We start from the raw sequence: 20,249 nt of genomic DNA, 5'->3' as shown, positions 1-20,249 counted from the left end.
TATGTCAAGGGTGAGGAGGGTTTGTCTCTGCTGCAGAGGTGGCGAGGTGGTTAAGAGCACTGGCTTTCCTCCCAGAGGACCTGGGTTTGATTCTCAGCACCTACACGGTGGCTCACAAGTGTCTGTAGCTTCAGTCCCAGGCAATCTGATTCCCTTGTCTGGCCTCTGCAGGCACTCCATGCACACGATGCTCACACAGACATGCAGGCCAAACACCCATACGCACAAAGTCACTCCATCCAAGAGTAAGGACACGCGGAAGCCACCCGCACTGGTGAGAAGACACAAGGAACCGCATCTGCCTCCGCCAGGATGGCAGGTGAAGACCAAGCTTACACTCCGCCAGACGAACACTGTGGGGGTGAGAACCAGTCATGAGCGATAAAGGCCCTTGGTTCAACATGATGAAAAAAAAAATTAGGAGAGTCCCCAGAAACTTTTTTTTCTCTCTCTCTCCAATATTTTCATAGGGCTCATTGGCTTACAGTGAGGATAAGCCAGAAGATGAGGCCACAGAGAGGCAGGATCATGGAAGATGCCAGCCTTATGAACTAGAGGTGTTGAGGAGGAAGGTGTGGTCTCTGAAGGGTAAAGGCATCTGCAGGAGACCCAGAGCTCTGCTTACAAAGGACAGTCTCCACAGGACCTACTCGTACTTAGTACTTAGTACTGTGTGTACTTAGTAGGAAAGCCATGTGATGGAGATACAGACAAGTGAAATTGCCTGTGGACATGAAGAGGTGTTTCTCTGAGGTGGCCCCTCCTCAGCAACAGGCATGCATAGACCAGCCTCCACCTCAAAGCCAGCCAGCCAGAGGACACTGACGCAGAGGCCACAGAGGAGTACTACCTACTGGCTTGCTCTCCATAGCTTGGTCAGCCTGCTTTCTTATAGAACCCAGAACCATCTGCCCAGAGATGGCACCATGAGCAATGGGCTGGGCCCTCCCCCATTAATCACTAGTTAAGAAAGTTCCCTACAGGCCTGCCTACAGCCCAATCTTATGAAAGCATTTTCTCAGTTAAGTTTCATCCACTTAGATGACTCTAGTTTGTGTCAAGTTGGCATAAGACTAGCCAGCACAATAGGTATGAATAAGCATTTGCCATGTTGAGTCAAATATTAAGGAAGCTACCAGAATGAAGTCCACCCTGCACACAGCCACCATTAGCATTAAATGAGGCCTGACTAGAAAATGTCTTCCATTTTGTTGCCTATTTTTTCCATCCTAGGTTCCAACCACAACGTGGCTTGTCACACTGGGACGAGTGCATCTTTCTGGTGGTCCCTCTGCCCCTCTGCTCATCCCCAAGCTGCGACCCTGGAACAAATGCCAGCAGACTCAGAGATGCAGTTGTGTCTTTATTCCATTAGTGACCGATAGGACAGCACCACAGCACAGCAGGGGCCCTGCCTGAGGACCCTGGGAAGGCAGGGAGGGCAGAAAGAGCAGCCTCTAGCCCTGGGCTGTTTTCTCCAAGGTGTGGAGGAAGCTGTGCCTGCCTGTCTCACCCAGCAGTCTCAGAGAAGCCACAGGGGCGGGCAGGAGGCTGGGCCAGAAGTCATATAACCCGTGTGTCGCCCCATCTGTCCAGAAGCACCAGGGCTGCAGTGAGGGAGGGTTCCAGGCAGAGCCAAGGAAGGGTGACCCGCTAAGAAGAGCCTGTGTGTGTGTTGTGTACATGTGTGTACACGTGTGTACACGTGTGTGCTTGTGTGTATGGGGCAAGATGTCTACACTACTTAGCATATGAGATATAACTGCTAGGCCACAGGACCTGCCTGGGGACAAGAGGGACCAGGAACCAAGGCCTTTCGGAGCTCTGGAGCCTGAAAGGGGACAGTGGCAGAGGCCACCCTCCCCACTACTTCCATTCAGAGAGGGTGGCGGCTCCTGTTGGAAGCAAGTTGTGGAACGGACACTGCCCTTGGGCCTGGGCACAGGGGCCACCTCTGGCCTGAGCCTCATCACGTATAGGCCATCTTGCTGCACACCCAGGGACGGGTTGTCAGACATTCCGTTGACACCAGCCTGGTGGGCTCCACAAAGACACATTCCCCCATACCCGAGATAGTGAATCTGTGGTAGAAAGAGAAAAAAGCAAGTGCTCGAATGCAGCCCATCACAGGTGCTCCCATGCAGCCCATCACAGGTGCTCCCATGCAGCCCATCACAGGTGCTCCCATGCAGCCCATCACAGGTGCTCCCATGAAGCCCATCACAGGTGCTTCCATGCAGCCCATCACAGGTGCTCCCATGAAGCCCATCACAGGTGCTCCCAGGTAGTCCTAAGGGCCCTTTGGCCTGTCCCTGCTCCCTCAAGCCATCATGGCAGTATCTTCCAAGATAGACACTGGTGCATCTTTCTGGCTTGGTCCTCCGCTGACTGTTGTCCAGCCACTGGAATTGCTACACACACACACACACACACACACACACACATACACACACACACACACACACACTGATACTCCCTGTCTTCTGTGCCCTGTTTCCATCCTTCCGGGATCTGCTCTAAGGTGCCTAGTTCAGAGCCACCCTCTACCCACCTTACCTCCCCCAGAACCCTGTTTGCACCAAGGGGCACCTTTCAATGTCCCTTTCAAGGCTGTGTGTGTCCCTACCGGTCCCCAATGCAGCCAGTTTCTAAACAGGGTGCAGGCTCTGTACCCTACTCATGTAGGCACTCTGACAGCACAATGTCAGGAAACACGGGCTAAATTAAGTCATCCTCGCAGGGAGTGACAAACCAGCCCTAGTAATGGGGTCACACTGGAAGAAAGGGGCCGCACGGCTTACAATTCATCAAACCACACACAGCCCTGGGAGCATGACATAGAAACCGCACTGCTGACCCAGTCTCCTCCATGGGAGCTGAGAGGGTGTTGACCCAAGTGCAAGGTCCCTGCCCAGTGGTCAGCCCTGGAGAGACCCTAGACTCCAGAACTCTCTGGAACACTAACAGCAGAAAGTTTCCAGAAAGGCAAAAGAAAGGTTCTTGGGGCTGGCGAGATGGCTCAGCGGGTAAGAACACTGACTGCTCTTCAGAAGGTCCTGAGTTCAAATGCCAGCAACCACATGGTGGCTCACAACTACCCATAATAAGACCTGACACCCTCTTCTGGCGTGTCTGAAGTCAGCTACACCGTACTTATGTATAATTATAAATAAATTTGGGCCGGAGCGAGAAGGACTGAGCTAGCAGAGTTGACCAGAGCTAGCTGGGCCAACCAGAGCGAGTAGAGGTCCTAAAAATTCAATTCCCAACAACCACATGAAGGCTCACAACCATCTGTAAAGCTACGGTGTACTCACATACATAAAATAAATAAATAAATCTGGAAGGAAGGAAGGAAGGAAGGAAGGAAGGAAGGAAGGGAGGGAGGGAGGGAGGGAGGGAGGGAGGGAGGGAGGGAGAGAGAGAGAGAGAGAGAGAGAGAGAGAGAGAGAGGGAGAGAGAAAGAAAGAAAGAAAGAAAGAAAGAAAGAAAGAAAGAAAGAAAGAAAGAAAGAAAGAAAGAAAGAAAGGAAGAAAGAAAGAGGGGCTGGAGAGATGGCTCAGGGGTTAAGAGCACTGACTGTTCTTCTGGAGGTCCTGAGTTCAAATCCCAGCAACCACATGGTGACTCATAACCATCTGTAACAGGACCTGATTCCCTCTTCTGGTGTCTGAAGACAACTACAGTGTATTGACATATAACAAATAAAACAAATCTTTAAAAAAAAAAAGAAAGAACGAGAGAAAGAAAGAAAGGTTCTTCCAAGGTCTAGGCTGAGAGAAAGAAAAAGACACGGAGGGGCTAAGGGGGTGGTGCCCCAAGCACTGGGGTGCCAGGAAAAGCGACAGGAAGGGGAGCCGGCTGACACTAGCCTTGATGGCCACATTCATCAGCAGCCCTGCTCCAGGGCCTTCTCACTTCAGCTCCTGGGGACACTCTTCCCACCACCCGCAAGCTGGCAGCTATGCTTCTTCCGAGCTGGCATCCTAGGACGCACTGGTCCCTAGAGTCCAGACTAGAAGCTGAAGTTTCCCAGAAGTGACCTGCCTGTCCTTAAACCTACCCAGCTATTCCCACACACCTACACTACCATCCTCCCCACTGCCCAAGACCATGGCCACATCACTTGGACAATAAAGACACAGTGCACCCAACACCTCCCTCGGGGCACTGCACCCGAAGATGCTATCACAGTGGGCAGTTGGCAACCGTGGACAACCACTAAGCAACTGCGTTCAGAGCTATTTTCCATAGCACAGTACAATCGGGGCTCAATACCTACAGAAGCCACACCTTCCATCATCCCTTGCAACCCGGTATGGACACGTGACTAAGTTCTGGCCAATAGGAGTGGCATAGATGGGGTAATCACAGATAGAGGGCGTCTGCACCCCTCACTGTGAAGCTCTGTGTACGGCAAAGCCACGGAACCAGGCTGGACTTAGGGGATGATCAAGCCCCAGACCCCTACTTTACCCTAGAGACCTGGAATCTTTAGTTAGCACAAAGCTGTGTGTCTCTCTCTGAGAGGGGCCTCGAGGGCTTACACCTTCCCTAGCTAAGCTCATCTCTCTCCCAGGAAATGGAGCCTCAGCTCACGTGTCTGGGTCAAACGGGTCCCCATTGACCCAGTGGAAGTCGTCCCCAACTCTGCGCAGGCCGATCCAGGGCTCCCTCCGTGTGAACTTGAACATAAATTCCTGCAAAAGGAAAGAGAGAAACCCGGGCATGGGGTGCAGTTTTGTCACTGGGGCATGGCCCAAGCCAAGGCTTGGACTGGGAGGGATGGAGAGGGTGTGTCGCTTTGATGGACGGATGAGCATCCTGGACCATCACGCTGCTAGAGCGAGACTGGAACAGCTTCCAAAGCCTGCTACGATGTACACACCAGCCTGAAAAGGGTCCCATCCTCCCAGTTTGCCTTGGCTGAAAGCTGGGAGTTCAGGGGTGGCCCGCTGAATACGCTAGATTCCTGGCCAAATCTCACCCCTGGTAGGTTATTCCCACCTCTACTTCTGGATTCACCCTCTTCAGTCTGAGTTAGCTCAGCCAACCAGCCTTGCATGATGGTCTGCGGGGGCGGGGTTCGAGTGTTCAGACCCAGGGGATTCACCTATACACCCATGGCTGTGAGGTGGCTAAGTGACTGCAGACAGGCACACAGCGGGTCATTCTACTTGGGTGTGGGTGTCCCATTAGAGTCAGTCATGGACCTGAGGGTCCCTGCGTCTGACCACGTGCTCACCAGTTCCTTCTGGCTTTGGATCACGGCCAGCGCCGCCTCGTGTGTATGGCAGTACTGCCTTCCCGTATTCCAGTCCCTAGGTTCCTCCGAGAAGTAGTAGCATTTCCTTCCGTAGAGCAGCCAGTCCTCCGGGCAGGGTGTCTCACACTTGATGCAGCCCTTGGAAGCTTGGAGAAGGGGAAGCAGACTGAGGTCCGTGAGAGTGCCTGCCCACCGCCCTGTTCCCAGCATGCCCCAGTCCTTTTCCCACAGCTCTCTCCATCTCTCTGGACCTCAACGCCCTTCAGAGACACTGTTGATGCCTCTATGCCTCCCTATGCCTCAGGGAGGGCTCCAGAGAAACGGACAAGAAGGGGGCCCCTGAGGAAGCTGACCAGTGTGTCACCATGGGAAATGGTACAGGGGCAAACACAAGGTAAGACACTCCTAACCCTAAAAACCCTGATCGGGAACGGACCTGGAAGCCACATCTCGGCAGCCAGAGTAGGACCTGGCAGGACTGCATGCCACTCCCATAAGCAGGCTCGCACTCGCCAGCTATCTCTATAACCCTGCTTATCACTGAACTTCTGGGAAATTCCTTTTACAATTTGAGTCCTGAGCCAGGGAGAAGCTCAGTGACTAAAGACACTCCAACCTAACCACATCCCTGGGACCACAAAGTTAGAGAACAAGCTGTAAACTGTACCCTGAATTCTACACCGTAACCCCACCACTAAATGTGTGTGTGTGTGTGTGTGTGTGTGTGTGTGTGTGTGTGTATTTCAATTGGGGGATAGAGAGATGGCCTGAGGTTAAGAGTGCGTGCTGTCCTTCCAAACATAGCAGCTTGCTGTCCTGCTTACATAGCAGCTCAAACCTGTCTGCAACTCCGGTTCTAGGGACCCCATGTCATCTTCAGGCTTCTGTAGCACACAGACACACAAAGACACACCAATACACACACAGATACACTCACACAGAGACATACACACACAGACATGCACATAGACATATACACAGACACATACACACACAGGTATATTGTAAATATACACACACACACAGGCATCCACATACAGACACTCACATACAAACACAGACACAGAGAGACACACTCATATACATACAGATATACAGACATAAATGCACACAGACATATACATGCATACATACATACACACAGAGACACACAGAGACATATACACAGACTCACAGAGACACACATAGACATACGTACAGACACACACAGACACGCATAGACATACATACATACACACACAGACACACATAGACACACACAGACACACACACACAGACATACACATACACAGACATAGATACACTCAGATATGCTCACACACACAGACATACACACTTGCGTGTATACACACAGCCATATATACAGACACACTCACATGGACACAAACATTACACACACAGACATAAACAAAGGCATATTCATATGCACACATACAGACACACACACCCTTGTTTGTCTGTCTCCGGAAAGCCATTCCAAATGTTCATCAGCCTTCCAAGACCTGTCTCTTGGTCTCTTTAGCCCTGGCTGGCCAGGATCTCACTATGCAAACCCAGCTGGCCTCAAAGTCACAGAGATCTGCTTGCCTCTGCCTTCTAAGTTCAGGGATTAAAAGCAAGATCCATCTGCCATCACTGGAAAGAGAGGCCCATTGGACACGCAAACTGTATATGCCCCAGTACAGGGGAACGCCAGGGCCAAAAAAAATGGGAATGAGTGGGTAGGGAAGTAGGGGGGAGGGTATGGGGGACTTTTGGGATAGCATTGGAAATGTAATTGAGGAAAATATGTAATAAAAAAAATAAATATATATATAAAAAAACCAAGATCCATAATGTCTGGCTCATTAGAAGTTTTGAAGGTAAGTTTTAGTTTTGGATTTTGACACTCTCAGGTAGCCAAAGCTGACTTCAAATTCTCTAAGGCTGACCTTGAACTCCCGATCATCCCACATATCCATCTCTCGCCCTGCGGTAACAGGTGTGTGCCACTATGCAGGCCTTAAAGGTCAATTTTAGCCTTGTCTGTTTTTCTCCATCCATTGTCTGTATGGAGTTGTGCTAACTTCAAATTCCATGAACATGTGTTTGGTTATTTCTTCATACAAATCAATAATTAAAATACTGAGTAAGACAGGGCCGAGAATACACTATATTACCTAAAGAGTTGCACTGTCCTGGGGACCTGCAGCCCCATGGACACAGACTCCCTACCAGACACTCTCTAGACACACCTACTCACTGACACAGGTCCACTTGGGAGTACTGGCTGTGACGTGGCTACCTCCCTGGGTTCTCCTGAGACACAGCTGAGGCTTGCTAGAACTGAACCAGCACACATCCCCTGACCTCCTGACCCAGGCCAAGAACGAAGGAAAAGTAATTCCTCTTGTAGCCTTATTCTAGGCGAAGTCGATCTGGTCCAGTAGCTAGCTACTTGGTCTGTTTGCAAACACACCCAGGCCCTCTGCTTATCAAACAAGCTGGACGAGGGAGACCGTGATAGACACTGATCATGTCCGTGGAGTTCCACTGTTTTAATGAGGCTACCTGCTCCTGCTCTAACTGCTTTCTAAAGACCGAAGAGCCTGGTGAGATGGCTCAGCGGTTAAAAGCACAGGCTGCTCTTGTTGAGAACCTGAGTTTGGTTCCCAGCACCCACATCAGCAGATAAAATAATAAAAGTAAAATCCTTAAAAGGTTGAAGACAAGGAGGGTATGGATGTAGTTCAGTTGATAGGCCCTTGCCCAGCATGCACGGGGCCTTGAGTTCGATCCCCATCAATCCATAAGCCGGGTATGGTGGCATTCCGTTCAGAGCCTCCAATGTCCCGCTTGCTTCTGGAGTCCAGTACCAGACAGCCCTTCATGCTTGCAAGCCTTTCCCCTTTAAAATGTTTCCTGTGTAGCGACCAGAGTATTCCAGTCCAAGGCATGCCCTTTGGCATAAGGGTGACTTTGAGCTGAATACAACTGAGAATCAGCAAACACGGGGGAGCTCCTTTCCCTTCCCACCCTATCTGCCCACCTCCCCTAGCCACACCAACAGCACTTAGTCTAGGATCTTATATGTAGCAAAGCTCAATAAGTATTTGTTGAATAAATGTGACATTTAAAGTCTCATATCTCCAAATTATCACCTCCAAGAGGCACTAGCTGCCTAGCTCCTCATGCCCACAGCACTTACGAACTAATTCCTTGGTACCTCTGCTTTCTGTGTGGATGGTGAAGGGGATGTGGACAGTCCACATGGAACTGTATTGCTTTAGACTACAATTATATTATTAACCTGGCACCCAATTTCTAATTTACGATCCCCCATACACCCCGAATTCCTGGTATGTGGGGGAATTTACCTAGCTAGACACAGGGGGACTAGGTGTGCAGAAACCACACTGCTGACACACTGTGACATGCACACTCACCCAGGATGCTCATCACCACCAGAATGGCAAACAGGAGGACTGCAATGGCTCCCAGCAGAAGGCGTGTGGTGGTATCTAAGGAGAAGACAAACTTGTCAGTATCGGCTGCCACTCAGTTGCCAGGTCCTAACAGCAAGAGCCTTATGTGGTGGTGAAGTAGAAACTCAAGGGTTCTTTGGAAAGTCGTTTGGATGGTGTTTTGCTGGGGCAAACACGTGGAGGAATGTTTAAAGTGGACACAGGTGAAAGGCTAAGGTAGACTCGTGAAGGAACCTTTCACTGAAGCAGACACAGGAGAGAGGATGTTCTGCTAAAGCAAGCACGTGAAAAGACACGTGATGAAGGATTCTTTGCTAACAACAGGCATGTATTGGTCCGTCTTACATTGCGTAGTTGTAATGCAATTGATGCCATAGAGAGAAATGCACTATAAAACGTCTAGTGCTGTGCTGCAGTTTGTTGCTGCTTCCAAGGATTCGGGCTGATTGGATGCATGTGTTGAGGCAAGACATGTGCTGAGGCAAAGCACTGGAGGTCACGTGGTGTTTGGAGGGCATAAATAGGACTCCAATGAGCAATGGAGACAGAGCTTGGCCTGCTGTTACAGCTAACTGTGCAACGCTTGTGGCTCTCACGTCTTCACTGATCTCCACTTCCTTGAGAGAGGCACAGCTGAGAACTTCTCCTGGCATTCTTCCTGGTCCCTCCTGATTACTGGAGCCAAGGATGAGGCCTGGCTGTCGCTTTTGGGTCGTGTCACCACTGTTCCTAATGGGACTCTATTACACTATTAACTGCTGGTGCATCCGTGAGGTGTTTGTAAGTGGACTGAGCTGCCACTGCCTGCTGACCTGTGAAATGAACTGCTGATTTCCCGACACCACAGATGAGTTACCCCAAAGGACCTTTCTAAACAGGTCCACTTCCCCCACTACCTCTGGGGGATGGGCTACAAGGGAGGTTAAAGTGCTTAAGAACCATCATTAAAAATAGGATTTGAAAAAAACTTAGTGGAACTGAGCACAGGCTGGAATCAGCCCTCAGGGTGACTGTGGTGATGCCTGCATTTGAGAGCCACGATTCTGGACCATGATCCCAGTTCTGTCATCCCTCCTGCCCCCATGGCAGTCACAGCTTTCTGACCTAGATGCTCCTTAGCCCTATGACAGGATCCCTGCTCCCCAGGCCCTCCTCCTCCACGCAGACCTCCTGACATCCCGCCTGCCCTACACGACTGCCACCCACCCACACCTCCAAGCTCTCTTTATCTACTTTTATTTCCACTTTCAACTTAACAGTTTTATCTTTTTTTTTTTTTTTTTTTTTTTGAGACAGGGTTTCTCTATGGAGTCCTAGCTGTCCTAGAACTTACTCTGTGGACCAGAGTGGCCTTGAACTCATAAGGATCTGCCTTCCTCTGCCACCCAAAGACTAGGATTAAAGGTATATGCTGCCACTGACTGACCTAACATTTTTTATCTTAATAAATGAAGCCTTTTAGAACTAAAACATAGGGCCTCTTTTTTTTGGGGGGGTGGTGGTTTTTTGAGACAGGGTTTCTCTGTATAGCCCTGGCTGTCTTGGAACTCACTATGTAGATCAGGCTGGCCCACGGTATTATGATATGTAGATTTGCATTGTGGTATGTATCTTATGATCATTGAATTCGCCATTTTAACCATTTTAAGTGCTCAATGAATAGCATTAAGTAGCCAGGCTATCCCCACTATTGTTTGCAAACCTTTCACCTCTATAAGCAAAGGCTCCATACCCACTAAACAGTAACTCCCCTGCCCATGTCCTCGTCACCATTACTCTGCTCTGTCCCTGCCCACTTGCCTGTCCTGCTGATTTCACGAGTGTAATCTCACATTTCTTCTTTGGTACCAGACCCACTTCACTTAGCATGTTTTCATGACTCATCCATGCCGTCGCATGTAACAGAACCACTCTCCTTTCTGTGGTTCATTATCTCATTATATGGTCTATCTATCTGCAACAGTCAGCTTTAACATGACACAGGCTAAATCGCCTGGGGAGAGCGTTTCAGTGAGGGATTGTCTAGATCCAGTTGGGCATGTCTGTGCTCATCACTGGGAGAAGAGCCATTGCCCTGTGGGTGGCACTCTTCCCTGCTTCGGGCCCTGCTTCAATCATACAGGAGTGGAGAGGGTACGCTAAGCAGTAAACATGCATGCATCTATTTCTCTCTGCCCTTGACTGTGGATGTGATCAGCTGCTTCAAGCTCTGGCCTTGACTTCCCTGCTATGATGCACTAGAGCCTGAGCCGTGAGCTAAAATAGAGTTTTCACCAGGAGTTATGGCAGACTTTGTCTGTCTGTCTGTCTCTCTCTCTCTCTCTCTCTCTCTCTCTCTCTCTCTGTGTGTGTGTGTGTGTGTGTGTGTAGTTAGTAACTGCAGGGGCCAGAAGACGGTGAATAACATACATGGTGGACAAATCTGTTGGAGCCCTGGCTTCCAGTTCTTTGGGAGTACAGGCCTAGAGCAGAACTGCTGCATAGTAATTCTGTATAAAGATTTGAGGAATCGGGGCTGGTGAGATGGCTCAGCGGGTAAGAGCACCCGACTGCTCTTCCGAAGGTCCTGAGTTCAAATCCCAGCAACCACATGGTGGCTCACAACCATCCCTAACGAGATCTGACTCCCTCTTCTGGTGTGTCTGAAGACAGCTACAGTGTACTTACATATAATAAATAAATTTAAAAAAAAAGATTTGAGGAATCACCAAACTGTTTGCCACAGTGATTGCAACATTTTACATTTCTGTACTGGCTAGTTTTGTATCAACTTGACACAGATAAAGTTATCACAGAGAAAGGAGCTTCAGTTGGGGAAATGCCACCATGAGATCCAGCTGTAAGGCATTTCCTCAATTAGTGATCAAGGGGGAAAGGCCCCTTATGGGTGGGACCATCTCTGGGCTGGTAGTCTTGGTTCTATAAGAGAGCAGGCTGAGCAAGCCAGGGAAGCAAGCCAGTAAAGAACATCTCTCCATGGCCTCTGCAGTAGCTTCCTGACCTGTTTGAGTTCCAGTTCTGACTTCCTTTGGTGATGAACAGCAGTATGGAAATGTAAGCTGAATAAACCCTTTCCTCTCCAATTTGCTTCTTGGTCATGATGTTTGTGCAGGAATAGAAACCCTGACTAAGACAATTTCTATCAGCAATACTGCAGGGGTGCAGTTTTCCCATGTGCTAGCACCCACTGGTTTCCCTTTTCCCATTACTGTCTACATATTGTTACAGTTATCTGTAAAGTACTTGGAGGTATGGGTGCCTCTTATAAACTTTTTGGCTTGGCATTTTCTACTGTCTTGACCATTAAATGTACAGGTACATTGGTGGGCCTCACATTGGTGCTTATGAATCAGCATATGAATATAGGGAGGAAATTGCATTCAATCCAAAGCAACTGACTCGAAGATGTGGCATCTGGACCCTTCTGACCTGCTCTGGTCTGACAGGTCGCCAGCTGCCAGCCTGCCTGGAGTCTCCCTGAACCAGTGGCCTGAGAGTTTCTCTACCAGATTCTGTGTTGGTTTCTTCTTCTTCCTCTCCCATGTCTGCTCTTTTGTAGTTTGCTCCTTCGTCTTGATAAAGCAAATATCTCAGTGCCTGCCCCCAGAGGAAGTGCAACAGGGGCAGAGAGATGACTGTGTGGTGAAGGGTGTGAACTATTCTTACAGAAGACTTGAATTCAGTTTCAGCACCCACGTCAGGTGACTCGCAGCCACCAGTAACTCCAGATCCAGGTCCAACTCCCTCTTCTGGCCTCTGCAGATACTGCATGCACGTGTGTGTGTGTGTGTGTGTGTGTGTGTGTGTGTGTGTGTGTGTGTGCATGCGTGCACGCCATAACTCCAAACAAATTTTATTAATCCCCATGATGAATAGTACCCTGGGCTAAGCATTATAGATTGGAAATCATTCTTCAGAACTTTGACACAAACACTTCTTTTGGGAGGCCTAGTTCTCTGTTCTCATCATGAGACATTTTCTTTCAACCTCTTAATTTGCTTCTATCCAAGAATTCCATTTCGAATGTCACAGTTGTTGGTCATAGATATTTCTGCCTACTCTAGTGGGCAACTGATAGTCCCCTTCAACCTGGACATTCATATCCTTCAGTGCCAGAAAGAAAAATTAATTATATTATTATTTCTTCTCTTTCATTCTCCGATTTCCTTCTGAAAATCTGTCTTCAAATGTTTGAGATCTTGGATTGGTCGTCCTCTTTCTTTTTTCCCTCCTCCTCTTCCTCTCTTCTTCCCCTCTTTCCCCCTCCCTCCTTCTTGTCTCTTTACCTCTTTGGCTTATTCCTGGGAAGATTTCTTCAGTTCCACCCTCTTACTCTCTTACCGGGATTTTCTTTTCTATAAGATAATTTGAGGCGTCTGGGGCTCACTCTAGCTGTGCCATGGCTGTCCTCTCTTAAAGCAATCTGTTCTTGTTGTAATGGCGTAGTGCTTTTTTCTGAACATACTGCCGAGAGTTATTTGACAGGAGGAGAGGGAAGAATGTCTGTCCTCCCCCACAGAGTCCGAGCTTCTTTCAAAATGCTTATTCTGATTCCTGGAGGTGCTTGTATTGTTCACACTAAGGCAGGGGGACTCAGGAGTTCACTGGAGCCTGAGTTCACTGTAGGAGCACAGCAGAGGTCAACACTAAGCTCCTCTGGGGCCTATGCTGGGTTCCTCTGCACGCTACACTGGGCTATATCAGGATCCAACAGTACTTTCCTCCAGGGGTCTACACTTATTTCTTCCAGAAATCGACCAATGGGGTCCTCACTAGGATCTTCTAGGAGGCTACAATGGATTCAGCTTGACACCTATTTGGGGCTCCACCAGGGTTTACACTGTATTCCTCCTATGCTGGGACCCACTAGAGGCCTAGAAGGCTTCTCTAAGAGTCTTCATTAAGCTCCTCCAGGGATCTATACTCAATTCCATTAGGAGCCTATGCTGGGCTCCATCGGAAGTCTACACTGGGTTTCTCCAGACTATGCTGGGTTCCTCTCAGGGACTAAGTCACATCTCTCAGGGGAGTCTATGCTGAGTTCTGCTGGGGTCTATACTAGGTTCCTTCAGGGGAGTACACTGAGTTCTTCCAGGGGTCTATGCTAGGATTCTCCGCTAGAGTTCTTCAGGGGTCTATGCTAGGATTCTCCGCTAGAGTTCTTCAGGGGTCTATGCTGGAGTCTGCACTGGATTCCTTGAGTGGTCTACACTGGTTTCCTGTAGGGTCCAACCTGAGCTACAGCCAGAAACTCTGGCTGTGTACACTGGGAGAGTGGGTGGGTGGCTTCAGGCAGTTCGAGGGCAGAGGCTCCTGGAACCAGGAGCTCTGGCTCAGTGCTATGCTGTCCTCAAAGTAGACTCAGCCCAGTCCTTGACTCCTGGAACTACGCAACGCCACAGTGGAGAGCACAGGGCTATGCATGCCTCCTCCTCACCTTTCAAACCTGTGTACCGAGGACGTACAGTGTGTGAGTTACGTACTGAGGACAAGGACACAGCATCTGAAACCATGTCCCAGGCTTCTCTGCTCCATTCGGGGTATGGACACATAACGAAGTTACCGAGCATCTATTCTGTTCCACGTTCTTCATCTCAGAATAAACCTCTCAGGTTTTTATGAGGTATCAATGTCCACAAGGCCTTCCCTATCTGCAGGGCCATATCGGCACACTCAACCAACTCCAGATCGAGATGAGTAAAACGCATCAGCCCTGAGCACGTACAGATTTTCATATCATGTTGCTCTTCCTTCAACAGTACAGAATGGCAACTAAGGAGCATTTCCATTATGTTTGATATTAGAGTGAATCTAGAGACCTCGAAGCATATAAGATGTGAGCAGATTCCATGCACATATGCTATTTAGACTCAATATTTGAGTATTCTTGGGTCTCGGAGTCTGATGAAGGTTCTAGGTCCTGGCGACCTGTGGCTGCTGAGGAAGGAGCTATGTCTCTGACATGGTGAGTTCTATGCACCACCACTGTGACCACCAGCCTTAAGCTCCTTTGTATTAGAACTGTCTCAAGTTCCTTTGGGTTCCTAAAGTAGGGCACAGCCATCACTTGGCACAGTTCAGACTGAAATTCAAACTATTACACTGAATGTAGTGTCCTCAGATAGCCTTACAATTCATGTGGGTTGCAGGAACTCAGTAGAAAAGGAGGGTCTGTACATGTATGCCCACTGTCACCACAACTGAAGAGCCTCCTCTCTCCCTGTGGGGCTGCTTCCTCTCAACACTGCAGTGTGGGCAGAAGGACAGCCTAGGACTCCAGACACCGTTCACTGTCGGCCTCCTGGAAGCCTGGGGTAGGCAGTTGGAGTCATTGTGATGCCTGTTTCCCAAGACCGCATAACTTAAGTGCCATCACCTGGGCGGCTTCAGAAATAAGGTGTCCTCTCATAGTTATAAGAACCAGAAGTGCAAACATGGAGCAGAACCATGCTGCCTTTGAAGGCTCAGGGGAGCCTTGCTTGAGTCATCCTGCCTCTGCTGCTTTGCTGAATGCCCATGACTTTATCATCCTCATTCATCCTTAGCTTGTGTCCTTCTAGGCTATGTCTGGGATCGTCTAAGGACGCCAGTTCATACTGGATGGGGCCCACTGATTCCACTCTGGCTTCCTCTTAACTAATCATGCCAGCCAGAGCCACAGTTCCACCCGAGGGCACATTCTGTGGCTCTAGGAGTTAGGTCTCACCAGGGCTCCTGTGGTGTGAATATAGTTCTACTTTTCACAAGCATCCAACTGGATAATCATCCCAGTGTGCAGTGGCCCACCTATATGATCTGTATAATCAGGGTTTACAGGTTCAGATTATCTGGGTTTCTAAATGCATTAGTATTAGAAGACTGGAAAACATGGGCTCTTCATACCAGATAGATCCCACTCCCCTCTGCCCACGTCCTAAAAAAGACCCATAGCTGACGACACAGCTGGGACACAGCCTGCCCAGTGTAATCCTGCCTATTTAAAAATGTTCAGATATAGAGCTTGGTAATTTTTTAAATTTTAAGTAGCTTTTGCCAAATGCATGAGTGTGGTTTTGATCAGGAAGTTGTGGGTTTGTGCCCTAATAAAAAAAACTTTCAACATTAAAAATTCAGAATTGGTGACCACTGAGAAATCTATACAGCCTGAGGTATGCAGTCACTCTGTCCCCTCTCTTACCCAGAACACTGTGCCCCACTCTCAGTTCCAAAGCTAGAAATAGCCCTATCTTGAATCACCTTGAGAGTTTTCAGACCCCAGAAGAGCACTCTGGGTCAGTTTTATCAGTCTTCACTGGTTTGGAAGGGACAGACTCACAGCCTTCCCCAGGTCAACCTGTCTGGTTTCTGTTTACAGTGCTAACTGTTCGCTGAGGACCCAGCCTTTAGACTGATGCTCTCCTCGAGCTGTGAGGAAGGAGGCATGGCAGACTCTTCTGAGAGGGCAAGAGAGGAGAGCTGTGTGCTCAGAAAGTGCAATTAGAGTCTCTCCAGTTAGCCCCTCTGAGCCCAGTGTCCTTGGTCGCACAGGAAGGGAGACAAGCTTTTCCTAGCAGAGGGAAGCAAATCCCTTGGCGGTTTCAAGTGTTAGTGGCCGGCGTGTCCTTGAGTGAGATATTCAACGCCCTCACTCTCCACATCCTCTCCAGGGCGGATGCACTCATTAAGGGTGGAGAGGAGAGTCAAGGTGTAACCAAGCCCACACCCTGCCCCATAGGTGGGGCCTCAGCTGCATGGGGCAAGGATGAAGGGGCAGGTGCCTCTGGGGGCTCAGCTATATCATTTCAGAAGCTTCTCCGGCTTTCTGTCAAGATAGGGGCCAGACTAAGCAGAGGCTGCAAACCCACTGGGACCCCAGGATCACCTGTGAACTGAAGTGAGGGCTCAAAGAACTCAACTCAAAGGACCCCATCCGAGAGGCTGGCCATCCTTGCTCCCTGGACTCCTCCCTCACCCAGGCTGTCGGGTTCTATGTTCAGGGAGCTGGGAAAGGAGCCACCACAACTGAGCCTACACTCCAGACCTTTCTCTGATTAGCACCGTGAGGTGGAAATCTTGCCATGGTTCACAGACGAGAAAGGTGGGGCGTAAATAAGTGAAGCCTACCAGCTGGGACAGTAGCTCATGTTGACCATCTCTCTGCACCTCACCAGACTATTCTAGGATCTCTGTGAGGGCTGGATATGCCCAGGGCCTAAGATGGTGTCTTAGCACCATAGAAAGAACAAGCCAGCTTAAAGGCCCCATATGGTGGCAGCCACTGATGAGAACAAATCCCAAGCCCCTGACTCTCCTCTTTGAATGGAGGTAGGGCACCAAGAGAACTAAAACAGAATAGTCATCAGGCCAAGACACCAAGCCCCCGAGAGCCATGGTGGGGGTTCAGGGGCAGGGAGAGGGCTCTTATGTGCACCAGAGGCCAAAGGAAGAGCAATGGCAATATCAGTGATATCAGTGGTCCTAGTTCAGATGACACAAGGCTGCACTACAAGAAGATGCCAAGAAGGGTGATGTGCTGGACCACCACAGAGAGAGGCCTGCTTTCCTCCATCCCAGTGTGTGACCAGTGGACAGGCAGGGTCAGTCAGCCATACTGGCAGTAGGAAGGACAAGAGTCAATATATTCAGGGCCAGAGATAAAGCCAGAGCCAGCCAGCCACACTTCCCTGAAATAGCTCTACCCAGTGGGGTTAAGGGTAAAGGTTAGTAGAGCTGACCCTTTCAAATACCCCCCCCCAAAAAATGAAGAAATACAGACTAGGGAGGGAATGACATAAGAAATACCATTGGTAGGAGGCAAGCTTAGGTCCCTGGGAAAACCCAACCACTAACCAGAAACATGCATCCCAGAAGGGCTGATTGGCCTTTAAGCCCACCCAAGCTTCTGGTGGTCCTTTGTAATACCTTGCATCCGGGGAAACTGTGTCCTCACCTCCATGGTTCCTACCCACTATTAGACTTCCTTAGAGTCTGCACAGCCCTCCACAGGCAGTGCCTGGCCCTGGCACACAGACTTCAGCCAAAGGTTCTTCATGCTCTGCTGCCCCATCGCCTATCTGGGCACAGGTGGCCTTGTCCCTTCCAGGCCACCACCCACCTTCCTCACTACGCAGCCTTCCACAGCAGGTCCTCCCCATGGAGATCTGCTGACTTAACCCCTCGGCAGCACCTTCAAACAAACAAAACAACAACAAACTTCTGTAGCCTGGCCTGGGTGGTCTCTCAGATCTCTTGCTCATATTCTCTCTCCCCCTCCATCCCTCTTTTCTCATGCCCTCATCAGCACCCAGCACCCTAGGGTTCAGTTATCCACAAGGAACTGGCTAATTCCAGCCACCTCCTGTCGTCATTCCTTGACCTAGTGCACCCTCTCCTGTCTGTTCCACACCCCCAAAAGATGTCCTACTCTGAGATGCCCTCCTCTGACTCAGCCCCTAGTTAACGCTATCCAGTTCCTACTAGGTAGAAGCGTGAGAAGTACCTGGAAGCTGACCCTCCCTGTGTCCAACTCCTGCATCTCCCGAGCAACACTCACCACTCACTGGACGCCAACCCAAGTTTCCTAAAACAGTTTGTGAACTGAATGAAGTCTCTTCGCTCAGTGTCTTCTAGATAGCCTGAGGTCACTCCCTGAGCCAGTATAACAAGAAGGAATTGGTGGCATCCCAGAATGGTTAGGAAAGTCCTCTGGGGTTTCCTCTCCATCAACCCCATCACTAGCAGGGCGCCCCCAAGGTGCAGGGAATCAAAGCTTTTGCTTTTATGAGGCACTAAATGTTTTCTCTACTAGAGATTCAGGCTGCCACGAAGGTGCTTCACTTTCGGACCCAACTAAGGTTTGGAGCATAAAGCTTGCTCCAAGGTCAAAGAGGGATTTGGCAGCAAAGATTTGTCAAAACAATGACCTGAGGTGGTCCCCAGGGACCCCTTTCCCCTCCCATAGTGACATCTGCCTCCCCTGATACTAACGAATCCCCCTGATCCATTCCTCTGCGAGCTGTCAAGGTGACTGGCCATTTCCTGGGTCTTGACTCAGGGACCGGGGATGGAAGGCTGAGCGCTTACCCTCCAAGGCCGCCTTCCAGCTGGTGCTGCCCTCGTAGCCTGACCCGGATCGCCTCAGCAGCCCCTCTGGGCCACGGGCCTCTGCCTCCGCTGGAGAGCGCGGCCTGGGCGCAGCGGGCGCGGGACGAGCTGCGGGGGGCGGCGGGCGGGCGCGCGCGGGGGGCTCCCGGGCCGGCTCCATGCCGCGACGCGCGCGCGCTCCTGCACCGGGCAGCAGAGCCCGGCCCCACGCGCACTCCGCGCTGCGCGCGCCCCGCGGGCCGCCCAGGCCGGCTCGGTACTCCGGGACCGCGACGTCCGCAAGCCGGGGCTGAGCCCGGCTCCCGCGCCGGAGACGCTCAGGTCCCCGCCGTGCGCGCCGCAGCCTGCGCGCCGAGCCCCGCGCGGGGGAGGAGCCCGGGCTGCGAGGGAGCCGCGACCGCGGGGCGGGGTTGCGGGGAGGAAAGACAGCCCAGGCCACTGGCCCCGCCACCGGCTCCCTCGCAGCTGTGAGCCAAGGTGCTCCTCCTCCAGAGTCAGCTGCTGGGCATCTTCTAAAGTGGGGGGAGTTTCCCAAGACAAGGACCTGGGAAGGCTGCTCCTGGGGTGCCTTGGAGGCAGAGAACAAGGATGGGGGCTGGGACTTGTCACCCCCACCCCCACCGCATCCCCGACTCAGCGCTGCCATGGTCCAAGGGGACAGGGCCAAGCAGCACTGCAACCAGAGAGCCATACTGACCATCTATTGCGGTTCAGGGACTTTTCTCCACATTTTGTCTCTGTGTGACTGTTAACGTTTGCACATAGAAGCCGGAGGTCTTCATTGGGTATATTCACTCTCCACTTTTCTTTTTATTTTTAAATATAGGATATCACTATGCAGCCCTAGAACTTGCTATATAGACCTGGATGGCCTCTGACTCTAGCCTGCCTCTTCCCCTCAAGTGCTGAGATTAAAGTCATACACCTCCACACTTGATACCATCTTTTTTTTTTTTTTTCTTGAGCCAGGTTCCCTCATTCAACTTGGGGCCCACCAATTCAACTAAAGTGAGCTGGTCAACCTGCTTTACGGATAGGTCTGTCTCCCCACCCCACCTCCCACTTCCCACTGCTGGGTTAGCTGCTCAACACCAATGCAACTTTTTACTTGAGCACTGGGGATCTGAACTTAGTCCTTAGGCCTGTGCCACAAGCACTTTGCCTACGGAGTCATTCCCTCTGCCTCTCTTCTGAGAGTTTTGAGACTGAATCTCACTTATAACTCTGGCTGGCCTGGGGCTCGCAGTAGACCAGGCTAGCCTCCAGCAACTGTCCCCCTGCCTCTTCCTCCCAAGTGCCGGATGACACTCATGTGTCATCACAGCCTAGCTAAGCTGCAGGAACTTGTCACATGTCCCAGCCAGCTGAGAATGGACTTCAGGAAGCCTAGGGCACAGATGGGCCTGGGAGCCCAAGCCAGTCATCCAACTGCTTGG

The 20,249-nt window shown here is 50.5% G+C and overlaps 1 protein-coding gene across 1 annotated transcript, besides 1 other annotated feature; it reads right to left on the bottom strand.

Annotated features, from left to right (window-relative positions):
• Positions 1-1,343: 1,343 nt before the first annotated feature.
• Positions 1,344-19,140, bottom strand: Clec2l (C-type lectin domain family 2, member L). The gene is made up of 5 exons (NM_001101507.1): positions 18,793-19,140; positions 8,692-8,766; positions 5,246-5,412; positions 4,600-4,700; positions 1,344-2,081 (listed from the first exon to the last, which is right to left on the bottom strand). The coding sequence occupies exons 1-5, from the start codon at positions 18,971-18,973 to the stop codon at positions 1,970-1,972; spliced, it is 636 nt and encodes a 211-aa protein (NP_001094977.1). The 5' UTR covers positions 18,974-19,140; the 3' UTR covers positions 1,344-1,969.
• Positions 17,026-18,208: an enhancer, noted in NCBI's record as "Hipk2 Hh enhancer fragment". NCBI's record gives its function as "Hedgehog-responsive enhancer" and the evidence as "EXISTENCE:reporter gene assay evidence [ECO:0000049][PMID:26912062]".
• Positions 19,141-20,249: the final 1,109 nt, after the last annotated feature.

Source organism: Mus musculus, chromosome 6 (assembly GCF_000001635.26).
Source record: "Mus musculus strain C57BL/6J chromosome 6, GRCm38.p6 C57BL/6J".
Taxonomy (NCBI): Eukaryota; Metazoa; Chordata; class Mammalia; order Rodentia; family Muridae; genus Mus; species Mus musculus.
Note: the sequence above shows the minus strand (reverse complement) of the source record. Positions and strands in the feature narration are given on the sequence as shown.